Source organism: Camellia sinensis, chromosome 1, assembly GCF_055761805.1.
Source record: "Camellia sinensis isolate YWXY chromosome 1, ASM5576180v1, whole genome shotgun sequence".
Lineage (NCBI taxonomy): Eukaryota > Viridiplantae > Streptophyta > Magnoliopsida > Ericales > Theaceae > Camellia > Camellia sinensis.
Window position 1 is genome coordinate 247,717,817 of NC_138961.1, and position 23,287 is coordinate 247,741,103.

At 34.3% G+C, this 23,287-nt stretch overlaps 1 protein-coding gene across 1 annotated transcript; it reads right to left on the reverse strand.

Annotated features, from left to right (window-relative positions):
- Positions 1-20,203: 20,203 nt before the first annotated feature.
- On the reverse strand, positions 20,204-22,854 carry LOC145823072 (U1 small nuclear ribonucleoprotein C-like). The gene is made up of 4 exons (XM_082922072.1): positions 22,795-22,854; positions 22,496-22,537; positions 22,154-22,412; positions 20,204-20,466 (listed from the first exon to the last, which is right to left on the reverse strand). Exons 1-4 carry the CDS (start codon positions 22,852-22,854, stop codon positions 20,204-20,206), a joined length of 624 nt encoding a protein of 207 aa, XP_082778198.1.
- Positions 22,855-23,287: the final 433 nt, after the last annotated feature.

Here is a 23,287-nt window from a genome sequence, read left to right on the forward strand (position 1 = left end):
CAATTTTACTTAAACAAAAAGACAATGTGACATAAGTATGTAACATAACCATGTGGTATATAAACACATTAACAAACTATGGTATAAGAATTAGTCATGTTGAGTGAAGGATTAGATTTCTTACCAGAGAAAGGAAAGGGAGAGAGGGGATGGCGGTTGGTCCTTGTAGGTGGGGAAGACAAAAGACGGTTCGGTGATGGTGGCGGACGATGGCGGCTACTACGGAAGAGAAGGAAACATAATCTCATTAGAAAAAAGATAGTGTAAAGTTTAACTATTGGTAGTCAACCATTTATGAACACATCATGACTAGTTTTCTCATCATGGAAATGAAAGGGAAAGAAGTACCCTCCCATTGTCTTCAAATTCCTAATCTTTATATTCATAAGCAATACAATTACATACTCACATTTTAAAGAAATGCCAAACTTATAATAGCAAACATAAGAAAACCCTTTACATGCAAATCCAGAACCAACTGACACCAAATTTCCATAAAACAGAACAATGTGCATGATTTAACAATATTATCATTTCCATTCCATATATTAGCATGATTTAACGATTTTTTTTGTCTTATCTATAGCAACAAACTATGACCTTGTTCTATTTCTTCTGTGTACAACTACAAGTTACTGTTAAAGAATCAGAAGAACCCAAACTAAAACCTTCCAATAAGTTAACATGAACAACATATAAATGATGTGGTTTAATTTAATACAAGAAATGCTTGATATGCATACAACTGGGGGGAAAGATGAAACTGACCAAGTTCCTGAAAACCGCATGTGTGCATGTCTTGGAGATTTCGTCTGGTATACGGCGTCCCTATGATATACACCAATATCCTGCAAGGTCGCTGCCCAGCAAGAACTTCCCTCCCAAGTCCCGCCTCGCCTCGGCTCCACCAACGCAACACCCAAAAGTGCTTCGTCGTCTCCAACAGATCCAATAATCTACGTATTCTATACAATACAAGTTCCAAATCTATACAACATATCCCAACTTAACAAATGAAAGACATACACAGATTATCACAAAAATTAGGAAAAGTGAGTCCTTCTCAAAAGGACTTTTTACTGTAAACATTTTACTACCGAAAGCTCCTTACAACAAAAAAGGCGGAAAAAACAAAATTTTAAGAAAATTATAATAATACAGATGGATGCCAATTTCCAGCCTCACAAGCAAGATAGATTTGGGAGAGCAGCTAAGTCCACCCGGCTTCATAAGATTTGAGGATTCTCAATACTTCAGATCAATGAGCAAGAAGAGGCATTTAACTTCAACCAGAGAAACCCATCTCACAATAGCATTTCAAGTATACAATCTGGACACTCCAGTCCAAGTAGGCAACAAGTTGCTCAACAAATATGTGTACCATTCGAATTTGTGAAGACTAGTCCCTGCAAGCCAGAGACGAAAGATATTAGCATTCACAGTGATAACAGAACTGACAAGCAATAGCGGCAACACGTACCACAAAGTACATGAATACAAAAATATTTGTGTGCAAATGTACATGGAGAGAGAGGGGGGGGGCTGCAGGCTCCTCCATGGTCAAAATCTTCCATTAAGCAATGGGAAAAATGAAGTCAAACACAAGTGGAGTTCGGCGTGACACACATATTTACCTTTCCACAAGTTAAAAAGTGATGATGTAGACGAGCATCATGCGAGTGCAAGAAGAAATTGCAAATTTCAAAAGTACATTTCAGTTTCCATTCCAACATCTGAAAGTATTTTCATAAAAAGCCAAATAACTGAAATTGTATTGTCCATTTAGGCTGCGAAGTTCAAAATGATTAAGCATATTCCCTCCCAAGTTTCAATGACATTATTCAGATCATGGGTTTGATCTCATTTTCACAATTCATTGGACCAGAGTAATTAGGAGTATGTATTCAAACCCCAATAAAGACTAAACCCTGGGTATGCAGTGTAAGTTTATGACCTACAAGAGAACTTCCCAACAAATGCCAAGCTTTTATGCCGTATCCAACAGTAATCACTTTTTAATTTCAGCTCCTACACGTGGAAAGGCAGGTATTATCGTTGGGTAGCACCAGTACAACACCTTTTAATGATGAATGTGCAGGTAATATGATAAAGCAAAACAAAGACAATCAAGAACTAAATGAAATTTGAGCAATCACATACAGGAGTAGAGATGAAGTAAAGGTATAAAAATAAGCGAATTGATCATAGTTATTACTACAAAAGTTCCAACTTGGAAGATAGAAATCGCACGGTTTGGCACCTAACCAAAAAAACTCATTACTGCAACTCCTCAATTTTTAAGCATTTACCCTCGCTACTCTGTTCAGTGTCTGCGTATGACCGTAGAAGATCCACGGTGACACGGTTGGAGCTCTGGGAGATAGAGAGATAGTCATGAACGAACATTGCTTGTTCGATCCCCCAAAAAAACATTGTCCTTTGGTTTAACTTATATTTTAAAATATAAGTTACTGAAGAAAAATTTGAAAATTAAAAATTTGTTTGGTTATAAATTTTAAAAATAATTTTGAGCTGATTTATAATTTATTTATTTTTTTAGTTGAATAAATGAATGTAAGAGAAATTTGATTATTTTTTTTTTTTTTTGATCGGCAAAGAAAAATTTTATTGATGAAACAAACGAGGAACGAAAGATTACATCAATAAAAAGGAGTTTGGGGCTTAAAAGCACCCAGCTCCCAGTTGGTGAGAAACCAACAGAAAGAGGAAAAGAAAAGGCAACAACAGAAGGCAATACCCAATTCTGATCAAAACACTAAACATCATAGCCTACACTACTGATGAAGGCAAAAACAGACCAACAACCTTCCCATTCTGATGAAAGCAGACCAATCTGTTGAAACAGACCAAACGACCTTCCCATACTGATGAAAACAGATAGCCAGCCTTCCCATTTCTGAAGCATGAGACAGATGACTATCCCACAGCAACCACTAACAGAGGACTAACCCACCAACAGCAAAAACACAGCAAAAACCAGCTAGAAGATGACTAAAAAACAGCACACACCGCCAAACAACTTCACGCCTACAAACAGCCTAACAGCACACACAAACTTGCAAGCCCCGGACAACCAGAACTCCAGCAACCACTACAAACTTGCAAGCCCCGGACAACCAGAACTCCAGCATCACAGCAACCATCCTCTATTCTTTCCAGAGTACTTTCTTGAACTACCTTCTTTTCTCTGGACTGCCAATCCCTCTTATACTCCATGATTGAATCCTCATGAAAACAAATTAAACACTTTTGGACCCCTGACAGTATTAGCCTAGTTGGCATCCCCACCCCGTGTTCTAACTTTCTCCAAATCGTTGGCTTCTAGCTGCAGCAATTTGCTAATAACCTCCTCATCCTTGCCTTCAAAATCAATGCCGAGAGTTTTACCCAATTCCAAAGTTGCTTCCGCCTCAGACAGATCAACCCTCCCTCTACTGGATTTACTTGCCATGGATAGAGACATGGTAGCTGCTGCTGATCTAAAGACAGCTCCCTTACGCAGGTTCAGAGTAGATTTCCCGAATCGATAAGATCCAATCTGTAAGCTTTTCATCTGCCGATGCTTTTTGCTAGTTGCTTTCCTCTGAAAGTTTAAAGAAGTGAAACTATTTGGGGGTGAGCTACCCCCAATTTGCTGGGGATGAAGATGACCCAAAACCCCATCACTTTGAAATATCGGAGCAGCAGGTAAGTTTGGGTTACAAATATCTATAGGAGCCAACCCAACAGTGAGAGGAGCTAGCTTACTTGGGCCGACAACCGAATGGTCCAAAACTGAGCCCACATCAGATCCATTATACTCATGGTTTGATTTCAGATCCACTACTAACTTAATCCCGCGGCCCATATTATCAGGCCCGCACAAGGTTTTGATCACTCCAGAAGTTTGAATTTCTCCTTCGAACCTCCCACCTCCATCAACGGCTCTCTTCTTGGGACTCACCAGCAGTCTTGCAGGGCTATCCTGGCCTGCGTAGCCGATATCTTCTGACAAACCTATTTGCAGATCTGATTCAGCCACCACCGAAGTGACCCTGAGCTGGTCATCCTCCACCATGACGCTGCTGCTAACATGTGCTTCCACAGCTGCTATTCGTTCCACCTCAGCTCTCGAGTCCACCTCATTGCCATCAAAGATAGCCACATGGACATCATCTTCCTCATGCTTACTCCCTCTATCTGCAATCTGATTGTCCTCTTTTACAAGAACATCATTTCGGATACCATCAAAATGTCCTTCAGATGAATTGGTGAGGCCACACATCTTCGTATCTTTGATGAAAATGATTTGCTCCTCACACACCCTAACTGGGTAGAGAGCACCCTTGCATTCTAAATTGAGGATTTGATTAATGGGTTCCATAAAGCTTGTCGCAATCTTCACTTTCCCATATTGAAAATGGTTTAAGTTCTGAGTATCCTCATCTAAAGCAGACACAACACCCCATGCCTTGCCAATGTTAATGAAAGTGTTACAATTCCAAAGATTTAGTGGAACACCATAGCAATTAAGCCAGACATGCCGTTCTTGGGCCATGGACATCCCCTGTTTCCATTCGAGGATTGAATCGCACCATTCATTGAGCCAACTCTTCATTAACATAAGTTTTTCCTTCATGGCCTCCTTTGATTGGAATGATAGTACCAGATCTCGACCACCACCGACTCTAACTTGAACTTCCCCAAGATCTCTTACTGCTATTTCTTTCTGAAAGTCTTCCACGGCGTGAATTGGTTTTAACCTGGCTATGACACTTTCATATAGCCATCCATTGCCTTCCTCATAGGCTTTGATGGTGTAGGTGGTATTGGACCCTGCTACCTTACCGCTCACCACCTCCGCAAAAGATCTCTTAGCTTGGTAGCCAACATGGGTTCTAATGGGTTTCTCTGCAAACTTTCTAGACTGCGTTGTTGATCTAGCCTTATACTTCATACCATAGTCCTTCGCAAAATCCGCCATTTTTACCTTTAATGCTTTATCATCACACCAGAGTCCATTAGCTTTTTGGACAGCCATGTCTGCTGCAACAGAGCAATTGTACCTAACAAAACCAAAACGGGACCTTGACATTTTCCTCCTCTTGTTCGGAATGAAAGTATCTACCACTACACCGTAGTTAGAGAATATTGAGTACAACCCTTTAGCTCGCATGTCTTCCGGTAGATTATCCACAAAAACAGAGTAGATAGACACATTCGACCAACTATTCCAAACTCCTCTTCTTCCGCTATGACGTCGAACCACCGGCTGCCATCCTCCATCACTTTGATTTGCCATCAGTTAAGACTCCATGTCTAGTAGTTTACTCCATAGTGGCCGATGAATTTGAAAATTTCCATCCTTTATTACAAAGTGTTTACTTAACAGTATAACCAAATTACAGAGCATATAATAAGATGAGGCTGTTCATCTCCTCCTCGGAGATGAATCCATTGCCATTGGCATCAGCGTTGCAAAGTCCACGCAAAGCTCTCCAGTCGGGAATCCAAGCTCCAAGTTCTTCAAAGGCTTTTTTTAGCTCTTTCCTCGACAGACGTCCATCGCCATTTTTGTCGTGCTTCTTGAATATACCCTTCAGTTGTTCTTCATTCAGGGGAGAAATTTGATTAATTGATGTGTAAAATGTGAGAAAACATTTGAGAGGGAAAAAAATGGTTAATTGATTTATTAATAATAAAAGATAAAAAAAATAAAAAGAAGGATAGAGAAGAGAGAAAATTGATTTTTGAGTTGTATTTTAAAAATTTATTAACTAAACAATTTTTTTTTTATTTTTTTATCCAAATCATGTTTAGGAATAGATTATTTTAATTGACTTTTTAATTTTTTTGATTATTTTAATCTGGTTTAAATTTTGGATGATAAGTTTTTTTTTTTAGTTGATTTGATAGCTGTGAAAGAAAAACAAATAATTATAATTTAAATGTAATATTTTATCTTATTAATTATTTTAATATATTTTATTTTTATTAACTATTTTAACCTCCAACCCAACTTTCTAAACATCCCTATGCGATCCCAAAAAAAATATTTGCATGGCCTTCTTCTATTTTTTTCTAGATGAATAAAAAATAAATTTAAAAAATTATAAATCAGTTCAACTCAAACCAAATCATAACTTGATTTGATTTTTTCAATATACAATTGGATTTTATTTTTAAAATAGATGAATTATATTTTACAATTCAATTCATGGATTTGTTGTTATAGTTCTAATTTAGAGCTAAAGCAAGCCTAAATTTATTGATAAATTATGAAATCTAAATTTATTGAGAAAAGTATTTTACTTTTCATTTCTAATTAATTTATTATATTACAAAAAATTTAATAATAAAACTGATACAACTAAAATTACAGTGATCAAATTGACACAGTAAATAAATTACAGAAATTACATATATAATTTGATAAAAAAATGATCAAAGAAAATTGGGGCCAAAGGAAGCTAGAATGTGCAAAATTTTGGAAATATGCAATTTCAAAGTCTTACTCCATAAACATTGGAGGCAAGAACACATCGGGGGTATATTAGCTGCATTTTTTTGGCTAGAAAAGCATGGTCAGATTCAATGTCTAAGTGGTAGGACTGCAAACAAGCCGAGTCAAATTTTATAACATTCGAGCTCGGCCCAACTTATTTACAAAGTGCTTCAACTTATTTACAAAGTGTTCGAGCTCGGCTCGAGCTCCAAAAGAGCTACAATATCTAAACCTCGGCTCGTTTCAAATTTATATAACTTGAGCTCGGCTCCTAATGGCTTGTTAAGCCAAGAAAGAACCATGGAAGCCAATAAGCTAACCTCTGCACTTGCACTTAGATAGAAGTTTGTTTACCTTAAAATGTATTTTGTAATCGATGTGGGACTTCCAACAAACGCACCAAACAACGTCGTTTGGCACAACATTTTCGTCCACTCTGTAAGTCCCACATCGCTGAGAGAGGAAACACTTTTGTGTCCAAATGCTTATAAAGTGGTGAATTGTTGGCACACTAATCAACCAAAAAAAAGCAAAGGCAATCTTTGAATATTTTTTATATTAAAATAATAAGATATCAATATCATTGATGGACCAGTTAAAATATTTTAATTTAAAATAAATGTAATATAATATGTTAATATTTATTATAATATATAATATATAAAAAATATATATATTTTTTTTTAAAATATAAAAATATAAAATTAATATTTATATTTTTGAGCTCGCGAGCTTATTCGGGTCAAGCAATATTAAGTTCGAGCTCGGTTTGTTTATTAATTGAGCTTGAAATTTAAGCACGAGCTCGGCTCGTTTATTAATTGAGCTATTAATCGAGCTGAGTTCGAACGAATTTTAACGAGCCGAACTCGAACTTGTTTATGAACAGTTCGATTCGTTTGCAGTCCTACTAAGTGGTTTATTTTGGTAATTGTTTGTTGAAACAAATTTAAAAATATAAGTTCCCAAAAAAAATTTAAAAATATAAAATATTTAAGATAAAATCAAGTTTTGAAATATGATTTAGGCCAATTGATGAATTCAAAACTCCATCAACCTCTTTTACTTGCTTCTTGTGTTGTGTATTTAATCTATATATTATAAATTACATCCAGAGTCAATAATATAAATAAATATATGAATCTCTTCCACTTTTTTTTAGTCAACGTGAGATTCTTTATCTTGATAAGTATTGTAACGCCCTCAAAATAATAACATTAAACCCATCATATAAGACATTCGTTGACATATGAAATAACCACGTTCTTTTATTCATCAGAGTTTCATTACAAAAGTATTACATGTTAACAACAAAAGCAAAATGCCCTACAGGCTTACAGCTTTCCAAGTTAACACTTGGTTACAACAAAAGAGTACTAACTCGCTTACACATTAAGCCCTTGGCTTGAAATTACATGTAATACATCAAAAGAAAACGACAAAAATATGTCCGCCTCTAGCCTCCCAAGCTAAGTCCTTGGAGGTGGCATGCTACCTGTTCCTGAAAATGATATTCCCATATAGGGTGAGCCACAACCCAGTAGAAATACACTAAACCAACCATGAACAATGACTAAAAGATTAGCAATTGATAGATGGCCAACACTGATACATTCACAAAAAATCACATTTTATGTCATACGACTTATGAGTCCAAGTTACTTTTCATTTTCCATTTTTCAACAGATAAGCATATAAGCTCTATCCACATTCTCAACAGATATGTATAACAACAATATCCCACATTCACAGATAAGCATATGAGCTATATCCACACTTCACAAAGATAAGCATATGAGCTCTATCTTCACTTCTCTAGACAAGCATATGAGCTGTATCTACGGAGTTCAACCCCTATCTTCTCCCAACATTATCCGGTTTAGAGGTACATCCCCTATCTTCCCCTAAACCGCGGAGTACATCCCCCATCTCCTCCTCTACACATAACGTATACAAACACATTGGTTCTATATACAATCACTCAATACATACAGATAATGTATTCTATCAACCGTCAAATTCCATGACACATTCCATTGATTAGTTTCCGTTTGCCTAATCATCATGCATTGTCTACAACAATCACGACTATCCTCCACCGATAGCCCAAAGCAGTTATCTCTAAACAGAAAATAAATGCACAATGGATATTCAATCAACATTTCATTCCGGTGAGTGACAAATAATTCAACTACACCCTTTAACCCCATACATTCCCACTCTCAACAATTCCATTTCATTTCCTCATTTCTCACAATTAATTATCCCAATTAATCAAACAATGTAATTAGGTCATTTTCCATAATTAACATTTCAACCCTTAGGTCCCATTTTCATCAATGATTCAACAATTATTCCATTTCTCTATGCCAAACATGCATCTAGGTTTATTATGAATAAAACCCCAACTTTTGTAAAATAACACAAAAGCCCCAAACTTTCACCAAATTACCAAACCAACCCCAAAATCTCAAAATACTAAAATTTAAAGACAAAACCCATAGAGAGGAGTAGGATATCCCTACCTCGAAGTTTGAGCCAAAAAGGAGATGAAGACTCGAAGATCAACGTGCTCCAAATCCAAACTTTTTCAGATTAAGTCGAAGCTCTCAACGCCCTCTATCTTTTTAACAAAGGCCTTAGGCTAGATTCACACTCTAGGGAGATCAAATCTTAGAGAGAGTGTAAGTTTAGAGAGAGAGAGAGTCTCGGATCTAGGGTTTGAAAGAAAAAGAAAGTGAAAAACTCAAGTTCAAAAACGCTACTGTCCGCTGATATAAAACACGCTCGCTCGAGCGAAGCCTTTGTCGCTCGAGCGACCAGACACAGAAAACTCTCACTCGAGCCAAGAGGTTCTCGCTCGAGCCTAAAACTCAGAAGTGCGCTCGAGCGAAAGAATGCTCGCTCGAGCCAACAACTCAAACCCTCAGGTCTGCAACCAGAAGCACGCTCGAGCGACAGACTCCTCGCTCGAGCGAAGAACAAGCCAGACCGCTCGAGCGAAGAAAACTCGCTCGAGCCAAGAAATGCAACTCTCAGGTCCAGAACCAGACGCAATCGCTCGCTCGAGCGAAGCCACTCTGGCTCGATCCACCAGACACGAACTCAACTCTCGCTCGAGCGACCAACTCCTCGCTCGAGCGAAGGTTCAAAAATCTGGGCAGCAGCACTAGGCTCCCAAACACAACCAACCTGTAACAAACCTGCCCAACACATCCTATAACTCAATATACAAAGTAAAAAGGATGCAAACAAGATAATAAACAACTACCAACATCCACGGACACATGTCCGGATCACTGTACAACAAGGGTAAACCCGGGATCACTATAAGTATTAACTCGATAATGTGCATTACTCTCACTAACTCATCATTCATGGACTATGTAATAAGTCATGAGTCTCAAATAAATAGTAAATAACAAATATTAAAATACACCAACAATAATCAATTATATTTATTCTTTAAGCCCATGTGTGTGAATTATTAAAATAAATATAAGATTAATTTAATAATAACAATAGCACGGTTTGCATCATATTTATTTTGTAATGCATTCTCAAAATTTTGTGACTCATTTCTATGAAAAATTGGATAAATACAATTTTGACTTAGAAAATAAATGAAGCTTATCAAAATAATTCACGTGATCCTGCACAATATCGAATTGGATGGTTGAATTCATTTTAGAAATGGTCAAGCCTGTCCTAAAAGAAAAATGTTATATAAATTAATAAGTTTTATAAATATTTGTATTAACTAATGTAAAATGTTACATTAGGATCCACTTCATTAATATGTCATCAATTAGTCGAATTTGTTTTATAAAATTTATTAATTTGTTTAATATCACTCTTTTAAAAATGAAGAGAAGTCAATCATATCTATCTACTTATTTCAATTATTTCAGTCGGGTTTCAGCTGGGTATGGACTTGAGAACACAGTCTCATCTTTAAGGATGTGCTATATTAACACTTTTTGTAAATCAAAGGTTTGCATATTGTCTACCCATTAATCCGGTGAATAATGAATAACTTCACATCAGTGAATATTAGAAAAATTATTTTTAAATTAGTTATAAATTTTAGGATAAATTACAAATATACCCCTTGAGGTTTGCTTGAAGTACAGATTGCCCCCTATAATTTGAAAAATTACAAATACCTCATTATTAGTATTTTTTATTTATCAGAATTAACTAAAAAAATAAAATTCATAATTGCACTCCTATACAATAATAAAATTACCTAAATTATTAATTGAATCATATTTATAACATCATTAAAAACTGTTAATTGAGTTGATAATTTATTAATAAAAGAGGCGATTTGTTATGAAATTCGAAACCTCAGGGGGTGGAATGTAATTTCCAAAATTACAGGAGGCGATTCGTATTTTAATCAAACATCAGGAGTGTATTTGTAATTTATCTTAAATTTTATAAACATTAAAAAATAAAATTATAAATATCTTTATGAATTTGTAATTAATTTTTGAAGATACAATCCCTTAACTTTTTTTTGAATTTAATATTGAGTTTATAAATAGGTGAATAAGGTTTTGTATGGGATGTCATTTTTTTGGCGGAAAAAAATTTAATATTTGGGTTGCACCCAAAAAAAAATTTTGAAAAAAGTTAGAGAATCTTTATACCATTCAGGATCCGGCTGAATACTGGAAGGTTTGATAATCTTTTAATATAAAAAAAAAACCTCCAATTTGATATGGTTGGGTTGTATTTCTTAAGCGATTGTGTAATCCATTTGCTAAAAATTGTAGCTAGACGACTCGACAATAAAAAAAATTGAAACTTCTTCCAACCAAGAGCTCAAGGAGTCTACAGATCTGATCCTGCAGATTCGGAGAAGGGATCTGTACCGTGTATGTGAATACATAACATGAGAGTAAATGTAATTCAAAAGCTTGTTATATGCATACTTTAATTATTTTGATAAATTTGTGTAATGAGTTTGCTGTTCCCAAGGAAAAGCTTGAGCACTTCAAAAATGTCACTCCCCAAGACATCATTTGTTCTCAGATCCTTTTAAATCTTATTCTAATAAATTTGCGTATTTTTGCCTAGGGAAATAGAATCGCTTACAATTAATTTTTTTCCAAGCTTCAAACATATTGCAAAACTCAGTTTCCCCAGCAACGAAACAATTGCTTTCTGTGCTCAGTCAATAGTAACCAACATAAACTTCTCAATCAAAATTCATCATCTATTTTTGTTGATTTCCAAAATGATTTACTAAGATGAGAGCATTTTTAAATTTTTCTATGTGGCTGGCTGGGACAGAGAAAGGGAAGGGAGAGAGGGGATGGCGGTTGGTCCTTGTAGGTGGGGAAGACAAAAGACGGTTCGGTGATGGTGGCGGACGATGGCGGCTACTACGGAAGAGAAGGAAACATAATATCATTAGAAAAAAGATAGTGTAAAGTTTAAATATTTGTAGTAGTAGAATCGTAAATATATCCCACATCGTTCATAATCTAATTAGAAAAGAGATAGTGTAAAATTTAAATATTCGTAGTAGTATAATTGTAAACTTATCCCACATCATTTAAAAACAACGCATAATGTTTGAATATAAGGGGTGATTGAGACATCTAATAATTGCCGAGCTAAGTAGCGTTAGCTTATGACTCAAGCGAGGGCACCAAAGTGTTTGGATGATGGTAAAGTTGATAGATGGCTTTAACGCTTGAACTCTGGCTAGACCAGCGAACCTGTAGGTTCTACCTAGCTTAGTTGAACTCAGGCTAAAACGATTAAACCACTAGGTTCTAGGTAGCTTGGTTGAACTCAGGCTAGACCGAGTAAACCTCTAGGTTCTAGCTAGCTTAGTTGAACCCTGTAGGTTGTGGCCAACTTAGTTGAACTCAGGCTAGACCAGTGAACCTGTGAGTTGTGCCCAACTTAGTTGAACTTTGGCTAGACAGTGAACCTGTAGGTTCTCTGGCTATAGCTTTAGTTTAAGTCATTGGACAACCACTTTAATTGAGTTGTGCCCAACTTAGTTGAACTTTGGCTAGCTTTAGTTTTATGCAAATCATGTTTAGGAATAGATTATTTTAATTGACTGTTTAATTTTTCGATTATTTTAATCTAGTTTAAATTTTGGATGATAAGTTTTTTTTTTTTTAGTTAATTTGATAGCTGTGAAAGAAAAAAAAAATTATAATTTAAATATAATATTTTATCTTATTAATTTTTTTAATATATTTTATTTTTATTAACTATTTTAACCTCCAACCCAACTTTCTAAACATCCCTATGTGATCCCCAAAAAAATATTTGCATGGCCTTCTTCTATTTTTTTTCTAGATGAATAAAAAATAAATTAAAAAAAATTATAAATCAGTTCGATTCAAATCAAATCATGACTTGATTTGATTTTTTCAATATACAATTGGATTTTATTTTCAAAATAGATTAATTATATTTTACAATTCAGTTCATGGATTTGTTGTTATAGTTCTGATTTAGAGCTAAAGCAAGCCTAAATTTATTGATAAATTATGAAATCTAAATTTAAGTTAGATTTCTTGAATAGTTAATGTTAAATTCATGTATTTTAAATCTACAACTATCCGAATAGACACATTCGCATTAGTTTGTCTCTTGTATCAAGTTGATGATTTGATTATATCAATTTTATAATTGAATTTTTCATATCGTGTTAATTTAGTCAAAATAATGTCACTTTAGTAATGAGCTGCTTTTTTTGGCTAGAAAAGCATGGTCAGATTCAATGATAAGTTTTGTGGGATTGTCTAAGTGGCCTATTTTGATAATTGTTTGTTCAAACAAATTTAAAAATATAAGTTCCCAAAAAAAATTTTAAAATATAAAATATTCAAGATAAAATCAAGTTTTGAAATATGATTTAGGCCAATTGATGAATTCAAAACTCCATCAACCTCTTCTACTTGCTTCTTGTGTTGTGTATTTAATCTATATATTATAAATTACATCCAAAGTCAATAACATAGATAAATATATGAATCTCTTATACTTTTTTTTAGTCAACGCGAGATTCTTTATCTTGATAAGTACTAAATCGATAATGTCCATTACTCTCATTGACTCATCATTCATGAACTATGTAATAAGTCATGAGTCTCAAATAAATAGTAAATAACAAATATTAAAATACACCAACAATAATCAATTATATTTATTCTTTAAGCCCATGTGTGTGAATTATTCAAATAAATATGAGATTATAAATTTAGCAATCACAATCGCACGGTTTGCATCATATTTATTTTGTAATGCATTCGCAAATTTTTGTGACTCATTTCTATGAAAAACTGGGAAAATACAATTTTGACTTAGAAAATAAATGAAGCTTATCAAAATAATTCACGTGATCCTGCACAATATCGAATTGGATGGTTGAATTCATTTTAGAAATGGTCAAGCCTGTCCTAAAAGAAAAATGTTATATAAATTAATAAATTTTATAAATATTTGTATTAACTAATGTAAAATGTTACATTAGGATCCACTTCATTAATATGTCATCAATTAGTCGAAATTTTTTTATAAAATTTATTAATTTGTTTAATATCATTGTTTTAAAAATGGAGAGAAGTCAATTATATCCATCTCCTCATTTGGATTATCTGGATTATCTCAGTCGGGTTTCAGCTGGGGATGGACTTGAGAACATAGTCTCATCTTTAAGGATGTGCTATATTAACACTTTTTGTAAATCAAAGGTTTGCATATTGTCTACCCATTAATCTGGTGAATAATGAATAATTTCACATCAGTGAATATTTGAAAATTTATTTTAAAATTAGTTATAAATTTTATAAACATTTAAAAATAAAATTATAAATATCCTTATGAATTTGTAATTAATTTTTGAAGATACAATCCCCTAACTTTTTTTTTGAAATTAATATTGAGTTTATAAATAGGTGAATAAGGCCTTGTATGAGACGTCAGTTTTTTGACACCCTGTTAAGGCAACATGACCATAATTATATATCGTCCTCTTGCAGTTCTGTAATGAGTTTGTAGCTCCTAAGGAAAAGCTTGAGCACTTCAAAAACGTCACTCCCCAAGATATCATTTGTTCTCAGGTCCTTTTAAATCTTATTCTAATAAATTTGTGTATTTTTGCCTAGAGAAATAGAATCGCTTACAATTAATTTTTTTCCAAGCTTCAAACTGTTGGCTAAAATGTTGGCTTATTTTTCCTACGAAGGAAAATATCATAAATGCGAGCGTGCCAGCAAGGATTGAAAAATCCTTACAGATTAAATTCAAACCAATTATCAAGCGATTGTGTTGACGGTTCTTTTGCCTCAACGAAGAGGACTTCAAGATTGCCAAGTGTAAAGAAAAGAAAAATTAAAAGAAGAATGGGGAACGGAGAAAGATGATTGAGTGAACAATCAAAGTAATAATTACTTACCTCTACTCCTATGCTTCGAAAAGAAAGTGCATAAAATGCTTCGAAATGGAAATGCTGAAAATAAATGCTTCGAAATATAAATCTATGTTAAACTACTCCTAAGATAAGGAAAATAACAAGAAATATTGAAATCAAGTGTCTTTGATTATGAATTCTGGATCCTTTACAATGTAGCCATTAATGGCTATTTATAGAAGAAAAAATACAGCAATAACTACTTAGTAACTACCCATTTCTTCCATCTTCATTCTTGTCTTGCCATGTGTCCTTCCACTCATCCACTTTGTCCTCCCACTCATCCACTTTGTCCTTCATTTTCTCCATTATCTCTATAACTTCTTTTAACTTCCAAATGAATAAGAGGATGCCACGTGTCCTGCAATTATATAAATAATAAATAATAATAAAAATTGCAGATTTATGGTGTTAACATTACCCCCCGCGGCCCTTAAAAATGATGTTTATTTAAATTTTTGAAGGGCCGAACCAAGCACATGACTAACCTAAGCAGCAAAGTGCTTCGAATGATGTAACAACACCAATAAAGTGCTTCGAATGAGTATGAAATTATGACAAGATGACTCGAATTATTACTAGTAACAAGCTTCGAAAGTGATATAAAGGACCAAAATCATTCTTCGAAGGTCGATGGAACCGACCAAAGACGAATTACATCCTCAAAAATACTCGACAAAGCTTCGAAGGTTCACAACCACCATTATTATTTCTTCGAAGCTGTTGTTGATGCAAGATAGAGTGCTTCGAAGCTTACAAAATTATGGCAAAACGGCTTTCGAAGCAACTTATGGCAAAACGGCTTTCGAAGCTGTTTTTGGCCAACATTGTGGTTATTCAAAACTTGTATGTTCTGGTTCACACATAATTAATGAAAATATTAATTTTGTGCTTTGAACCAATTATTAATTCTTCGAAGACACCAAAACTGTTGTTCTTCGAGCCAACTTATGATGGCAAAAACAGGCATTATTCGACAACTAATTAATTGTCATTTTACATATATTTGAAGAAATGTACACATTTCGAAAGTTTTCAAAGTTTTATACAGTTTCGAAGGTGAAGTAATCAACCTTCGAAACAACTCTTGATGTTTCGAATGTATCTTCAAAGCTTTATACAGCTTCGAATGTGAAGTAATCAACCTTCGAAACAACTCTTGATGCTTCGAATGTATCTTCGATGCTTTGATTGTGTACATACAAACAATTGGCCATCAATTTGAAAAGATAAGCCATTCTCAGCCATTTATTTAAATGCACAGGCTTTTTCTAGCCAAGTTCATGCATTTTAAATGGCCATCCCTTGTTCTTAGTGCTTCGAACTCATAAGAACAATTTGTTAATTTTATTAGCCACATCATCATAATTATATTTTGATGTGAACCACAAATCCAAAAAGGATTTTGAACACCAAAAGTCATGGTATAGTGTGACCATGAAAATTTATACTTTTTGACATTTTGAAAAATGTCAAAAATTTTGAATTCATGAACAGTGGTTTGTTCATTATTCTTGACCATGTTTGGTTTGAAAACATGACTTTCGCCGAATTGATTTTCATAATTCTTTGGCAAAGTAGGTTGTTTTTCCATGTTAGCCATTAATGGCTTATGAAAATCCCCCATAAGAATGTTATTTTCATGACTTGACTCTCTAAAAATTGATTTTTGGACCCCCCGAGCCATGTATGAAACATCGTTCTTAGCCAAATTTGGCTCAAAAACATGCTCTTTCGTTATGTTAATTTCATAATTTGGCTCTTTAAAAACGGATTCTTGAACCCCCCGAGCCATTGATGAAATCAATTCTTTGCTTTTGCTATTTTTAACCATGGAAAAATTCTGAAAAAATTCACCAAGTCCGGCCATTAAGGCCTCAGTTAAAGACTTGGTAGTGAGAGTTGATAACTCATCTTTCCATTGGCGAATTTCCATATCAAGTTGATGAATTTCTCCAATTAAATGGTGTCTTTTTTCTTCCACCAAATAATATTGTAAGGGATGAAAATTTATTTCATCAAGAAAATGGATCTCTTCTTGAAGATCCAAAATTTCTTGTTTACGCCAATAAATTTCATCTAGACTATTCGAAATGGACAAATCCAATTCATTTTCCATTTATTACACTTGACGTCCCACCGGGCGTGCCAAAAAATGTTGGCTAAAATGTTGGCTTATTTTTCCTACAAAGGAAAATATCATAAATGCGAGCGTGCCAGCAAGGATTGAAAAATCCTTACAGATTAAATTCAAACCAATTATCAAGCGATTGTGTTGACGGTTCTTTTGCCTCAACGAAGAGGACTTCAAGATTGCCAAGTGTAAAGAAAAGAAAAATTAAAAGAAGAATGGGGAACGGAGAAAGATGATTGAGTGAACAATCAAAGTAATAATTACTTACCTCTACTCCTATGCTTCGAAAAGAAAGTGCATAAAATGCTTCGAAATGGAAATGCTGAAAATAAATGCTTCGAAATATAAATCTATGTTAAACTACTCCTAAGATAAGGAAAATAACAAGAAATATTGAAATCAAGTGTCTTTGATTATGAATTCTGGATCCTTTACAATGTAGCCATTAATGGCTATTTATAGAAGAAAAAATACAGCAATAACTACTTAGTAACTACCCATTTCTTCCATCTTCATTCTTGTCTTGCCATGTGTCCTTCCACTCATCCACTTTGTCCTCCCACTCATCCACTTTGTCCTTCATTTTCTCCATTATCTCTATAACTTCTTTTAACTTCCAAATGAATAAGAGGATGCCACGTGTCCTGCAATTATATAAATAATAAATAATAATAAAAATTGCAGATTTATGGTGTTAACACAAACATATTGTAAAACTCACTTTGCCGAGCAACGAAACAATTGCTTTCTGTACTCAGTCAATAGTATAACCAACATGAGTCCAACATCAAAATTACTACTCTTTTACATAGAGGAAAAAAAATCCTTTCAAAACTATGAGAAGTTAACCAAACTGCAATCATTAGCATCTACATTTAGCAAAAAGTGGGGTATATTTAGATTCAAGTTGTAAAAGTCTGGAATAAATACATTCAGCACGAAGTTAAAATATTTAAAAAGCAAAGTGGACTCTAAATCTAGAAAAGTAGATGTAATTACATAATTCACAGTTTGTCGAATCAAGGCCAAATCAATATGATTTCGAACCGAGATACAAGGTAAAACATGTTTGACTGCAAGAGTGTTAATACAAGACCAACCATCCCAACCAACAAGTTCAGCATAGAAACATAATAAAGGTTTGAGTTCAGACATATCAACAAAATGCCTAAATATTCTCTTATAAACCCTTGCATTCTACAATTCATTTGACCATATGTTTCAAACAACATAATACCTTTGACCATATGTTTCAAACAACATAATACCTGATCAAGGAAGCAATTCATATTCTATTGGAGTTCATTCGCCCAATGAAGATTCTTTCTGCCAGAGACCTAGATTGGTTTCCATGATCTAAATACAAAACTATTTTCCTGGAATTAGCACACTGACAAACATGCCTAGCACATTGCATTCTGAATTACTCATGGCCAAGAATCACAAAATCGAACACTGGACTTGCACAGTAAGTAATGTTTCTGGTTCGCACTCTAGTTCCTGTAAAAACAACAGTCATGACAATAACATATCAATACCATTCACAATTATGAGACACCCAAAAACCAAAAAGCAAAAAACAGAGAAACAACAAAATAACAAACTCATTCTTTTGATTGTTGCCATTCTTGTATAGTCAAAATTTCTTTGCTGCATATGCACAAAATTCATATGTTAAAACAAACGAACGTACAAAACAAAACAAAACAAAAGGCCAAGACACTTTATGCTCTAAATGTCTTAGCACTAGATGCATAGAACAGATGGCATGGAAAAACTACAATATTCATCAACATAATTCAATGTTAAATTAGAAAATTAAAATAAAATTAATTAGTTTACGTTTTTGGTTTATGTCTATCAAAATTTTATAAACTGGTTTTTATTTATTTTTAAAAAAACATAAATTACAAACGCGTTTGGTTTGAACAAAATGTTTAAAAATTTTTAAAAACATAAACTAAAAAATATGTTTGTTCAGGCCTAAAATATTTATATTTATTTTTATTATTTATCACAATGGGATCACACACATTATAATTGAAAAAAATTAATTAAAAAAAATAATTGAAAAAAAAAATTAATTGGAAAAAAAATTAATTGAAAAGAAAATCATTGAAAAAAAAAATATCTAAAAAAAAATTAATTAAAAAAAACTTATTTGAAAAAAAATTAATTAAAAAAATAATTGAAAAAAAATTTAATTGGGAAAAAATATTTGAAAAAAATATTAATTGAAAAAAAATTGTTTTAAAAAAATTAATTGAAAAAAAAATTATATGAAAAAAAAAATATTTGAAAAAAAAATTGAAAATAAATTATTTGAAAAAAAATTGAAAATTGAAAACGTAAACTCATTTTTGGAGTTTACGTTTTTTCCTGAAATTTATAAACTGAGACAACCATTTATAAACCAAAAATATTATCAAACAAATTTTTATGATAGTTTTTTAAGTTTTTGTAAATATAAACTGAAAACTAAAAACGGAATGGTTACCAAACAGGCGCCAGAGTTCTGTTGACATTCTCCAACAAGTACCTCTTAACTACATACCCAAAAGATTTTTTTTTTCTTTTTCTTTTTCTTTTTCTTTTTTTCCTCACAAGCTCTGTAACTTCGGCAACTGTAAAGCCAACTTCCCGCTCAAAAGGGAATCAATCTCTAAAACACAACCAGAGTTCTGTTGACTTGGATATCTATTGATGATATTTTTTCATCTGCGAAAAAGGAAAAGACAGTGGGGAGGAAAAAGTTGAAGCAGCCTGATGATCATGATCCCCTAAAGGAGTAGAGTCAATGTGCTACCCATTTGAGAAACAAATCAGCATACATTACCCCAGAACCTTAAGACACAAACAATCCAAACAGATCCAGCAATGAAATGCATACCAAATGCATGTTGTCACTAGCGCAGGAAATGAAACAAGATAATTTTTTTAGAGATAAATGGTTGTAATTAATGGCCTAAAATGCTTTTAGAAAAAATGCAGTGATTTCTTACTATTTTGAGATGGCCAGATTTCCTTACACAATTTGTCATGTCCCATAAACAATGTACTGCTGCAATTACACAGTCAATTCTACAAGATTTAAAAACAAAAACCTAGTACCATACTAATGATCAGCCTCTGGAGCTTGAGCACTCATGTTGAAACTATCAAAACCTCCACTTGTAGGTGTCGCTGAATTAGCCGCCTGATACATAGCCGAGGTAACCATTGAGGTGGAAACACTAGCAGGAGTCATAGTGGTCCCTGGAACTGCTGATGGAGCACCCATTGGTGGAGGCCTTGGGGGGTTGGTAATTTGACCAGGCAAAGCAGCAGCGGCAGCAGGTGGCCCCACCATTGGTGGCATCACTGGTGCAGACATATAACCTGATAACACAAACAGTGATCAGATACAGAATATCCTTAGGGAAACAGGATAGATAATACATTGGGGCCGTTTGGTGCCACTCTACAGAACAGTGAATCAGATTTTCACCTCATTGGCTCCTCGTTCAATTCTTTCTAAGTCATTGGATCCTTTTCCACATTTGAGAATCTCCTCCTTTCTTCCACTCTGTCCCGAAGAGCAACTAGGACCAATTTAGTCACGTTTTCATGTTCCAATTGAACACTTCCCATTTTTCTTTTTGATTCTTCTCGAAGGAGAAGATTATTCTCGTTACCACAGCTCATGGAGCTGCTTATAGCTTTTTCTATTTTGGAAATATGAGCCATGGTGTTTGGTACAGCTTTTGTTTATAGCTTTTAAGGTAGAAGTAGCTCAAATAAGCTAAAAAAATTGATTACCAAGACGCAGGGGAGAGGTTTTTAGCTTCTATTTTCTTATTATCAACTTTCAACTAAGTAGAAGTTGTGCACCAAACAGCCCCATTAAATGGAGAGCCCCAGAAGTTCACCTAGGAATGCCATCACAAAGTGGGGGGGGGGGGTGGAAAACTACAGTTGTCAAAATTATACACAGCACGTTTCTCACTATTGAGGGAAGGCAATCCAATGTATCTATTAAGGTTGCCTTTGAATTTATAGATTTGAAATGAAAAGATTAGGCATCAATAATTTGAGGAGTATAGTCTTCAATTCAGTGTAATGTTTTATATTTAGACATTAAGAATGGATTTAAAAGGCTTTATATTGATGAATTTCAAATAATTTGCTGAAAATAATTATTTAAAATCCTTTCATAAAAAATCCTACCTGTACAAGAATCTTAATAAAATACATGTCCCATACCTTTATTCAATCATCCACTTCAGAGTTATCAATCTACCTTCAATAGCCAATCTTCTTATAATTTTATAAAATTCAACTAAAATTCCTTTATTTGAAATCCACTTATCCAAAGCGAACTTAAGAAGATAGTGTGCTTTTTCATCTAAATAAATACCCTTGGTACAAAACCACTGAATGATAACAGTAATTAGAATCTATGCAAGAAAGACATTTTAGTTTTCTGCTACTGCATAAAATGACTTGTAATTCTAACTAGGAATTTCATGAAACCCAAACAAAACTATATGGCTAGTCCTAAACATAATGTTTCACTAATGTTGATCAACAGTCCAAACCATATTACATTGCTAGGCTCCCAGCATGCGAGTGTTGTAACCAATGACAATGACTGAACTATAAGCATACCACGGGTAGTACAATTAAGTATCACAAAAATCTGAGGAAAATGCATAGACAAAAAGACCCTGCACACACCAAAGTATTAGCAAGAAATTTATATAGGTGTCAAGGAATAAGTACACAGATACGTATATAAATATGTTCATGGTTGGACCTAAACAAATGGTCCGATCCCTGACATAAATATTCACCTGAAGCGTAAATCCACACCATGAACACGGCAATACCCTTACATGCCAGCCTAGTCTACAGTGAAAATAAATTATAAGCACGCAGGTAGTGATGAAATTAAATACCAACAAATTTGCGGGTTTAGATGCAAATTTTTTTTTGCAAATGCATCCACACACAAGTCACTGCATCCACCAATAATTAGGACAAAATTAACACATAAGTTGGGTGTCAATGAAGAAGTGTTAAACACACATCCTACCTGGAAGTGGTCTTGGCAAGACTGGTGGCCTAGCTCCAGGGATTAATGGTGAATTGACAGGTAACTGGGTGTTCCCTGCCATTGGCATCATTGGAGTGGGAAGAATAGGCACACGGGGCCTCAGTGCATTGTAAGCAGCACCAACTTGCTGGTATGCAGTAGTTTGCCCAAGATGTTCCTGGATCTTTTGGTGGATCAAACTTTGATTTTGTTGCGCCTCAAATTGCTGATAATAGGTTCTGACATTTGCCTTTATAGATTAAATGTGTAAGAAACATAATGATGTGATCTACACTTCTAAGAAAAAATAGACATGTGCCTATACAATAATACCTTATGTTTGTACCCTGCATTGTGCTGCTCTCTGACAGAAGGCTGAAATCATAAAAAAAGAGATAGTAATACATATAGAACTCAAAAATTACTATCCAATTACGGTTGCAGAAGGAAAAAGAACGGGAGGGAGATATATTTCAAACTCGACAAACAACCAAGGCCTTGAAGCCCAAGTATTACACAGGAAAACCTCAAGGCTAGGGTCTTCTTTTTTTTTTTCTAGAAAATGTATGCTGTAATAATATTGTTGTCATCAGTTAACATAACTTGTTGGGTCTGGTGAGCAGTTCCCAGACAACAATGCTACCTTTGATAGATAACCAATGTTCTGTGAGGGTTAAAAATCTATCCCACATCGTTCATAATCTAATTAGAAAAGAGATAGTGTAAAGTTTAAATATTGGTAGTAGTGTAATTGTAAACTTATCCCACATCGTTTAAAAGCAACGCAAAATGTCTGAATATAAGGGGTGATTGAGACATCTAATAATTGCCAAGCTAAGTAGCGTTAGCTTACGACTCAAGCGAGGGCACCAAAGTGGTTGGATGATGGTAAAGTTGATAGTTGGCTTCAACGCTTGAACTCAGGCTAGACCAGTGAACCTGTAGGTTCTAGCTAGCCTAGTTGAACTTAGGCTAAAACGATTAAACCACTAGGTTCTAGCTAGCTTGGTTGAACTCAGGCTAGACCGAGTAAACCTCTAGGTTCTTAGTTGAACCCTGCAGGTTGTGGCCAGCTTAGTTGAACTCAAGCTAGACCAGTGAACCTGTGAGTTGTGCCCGGCCTAG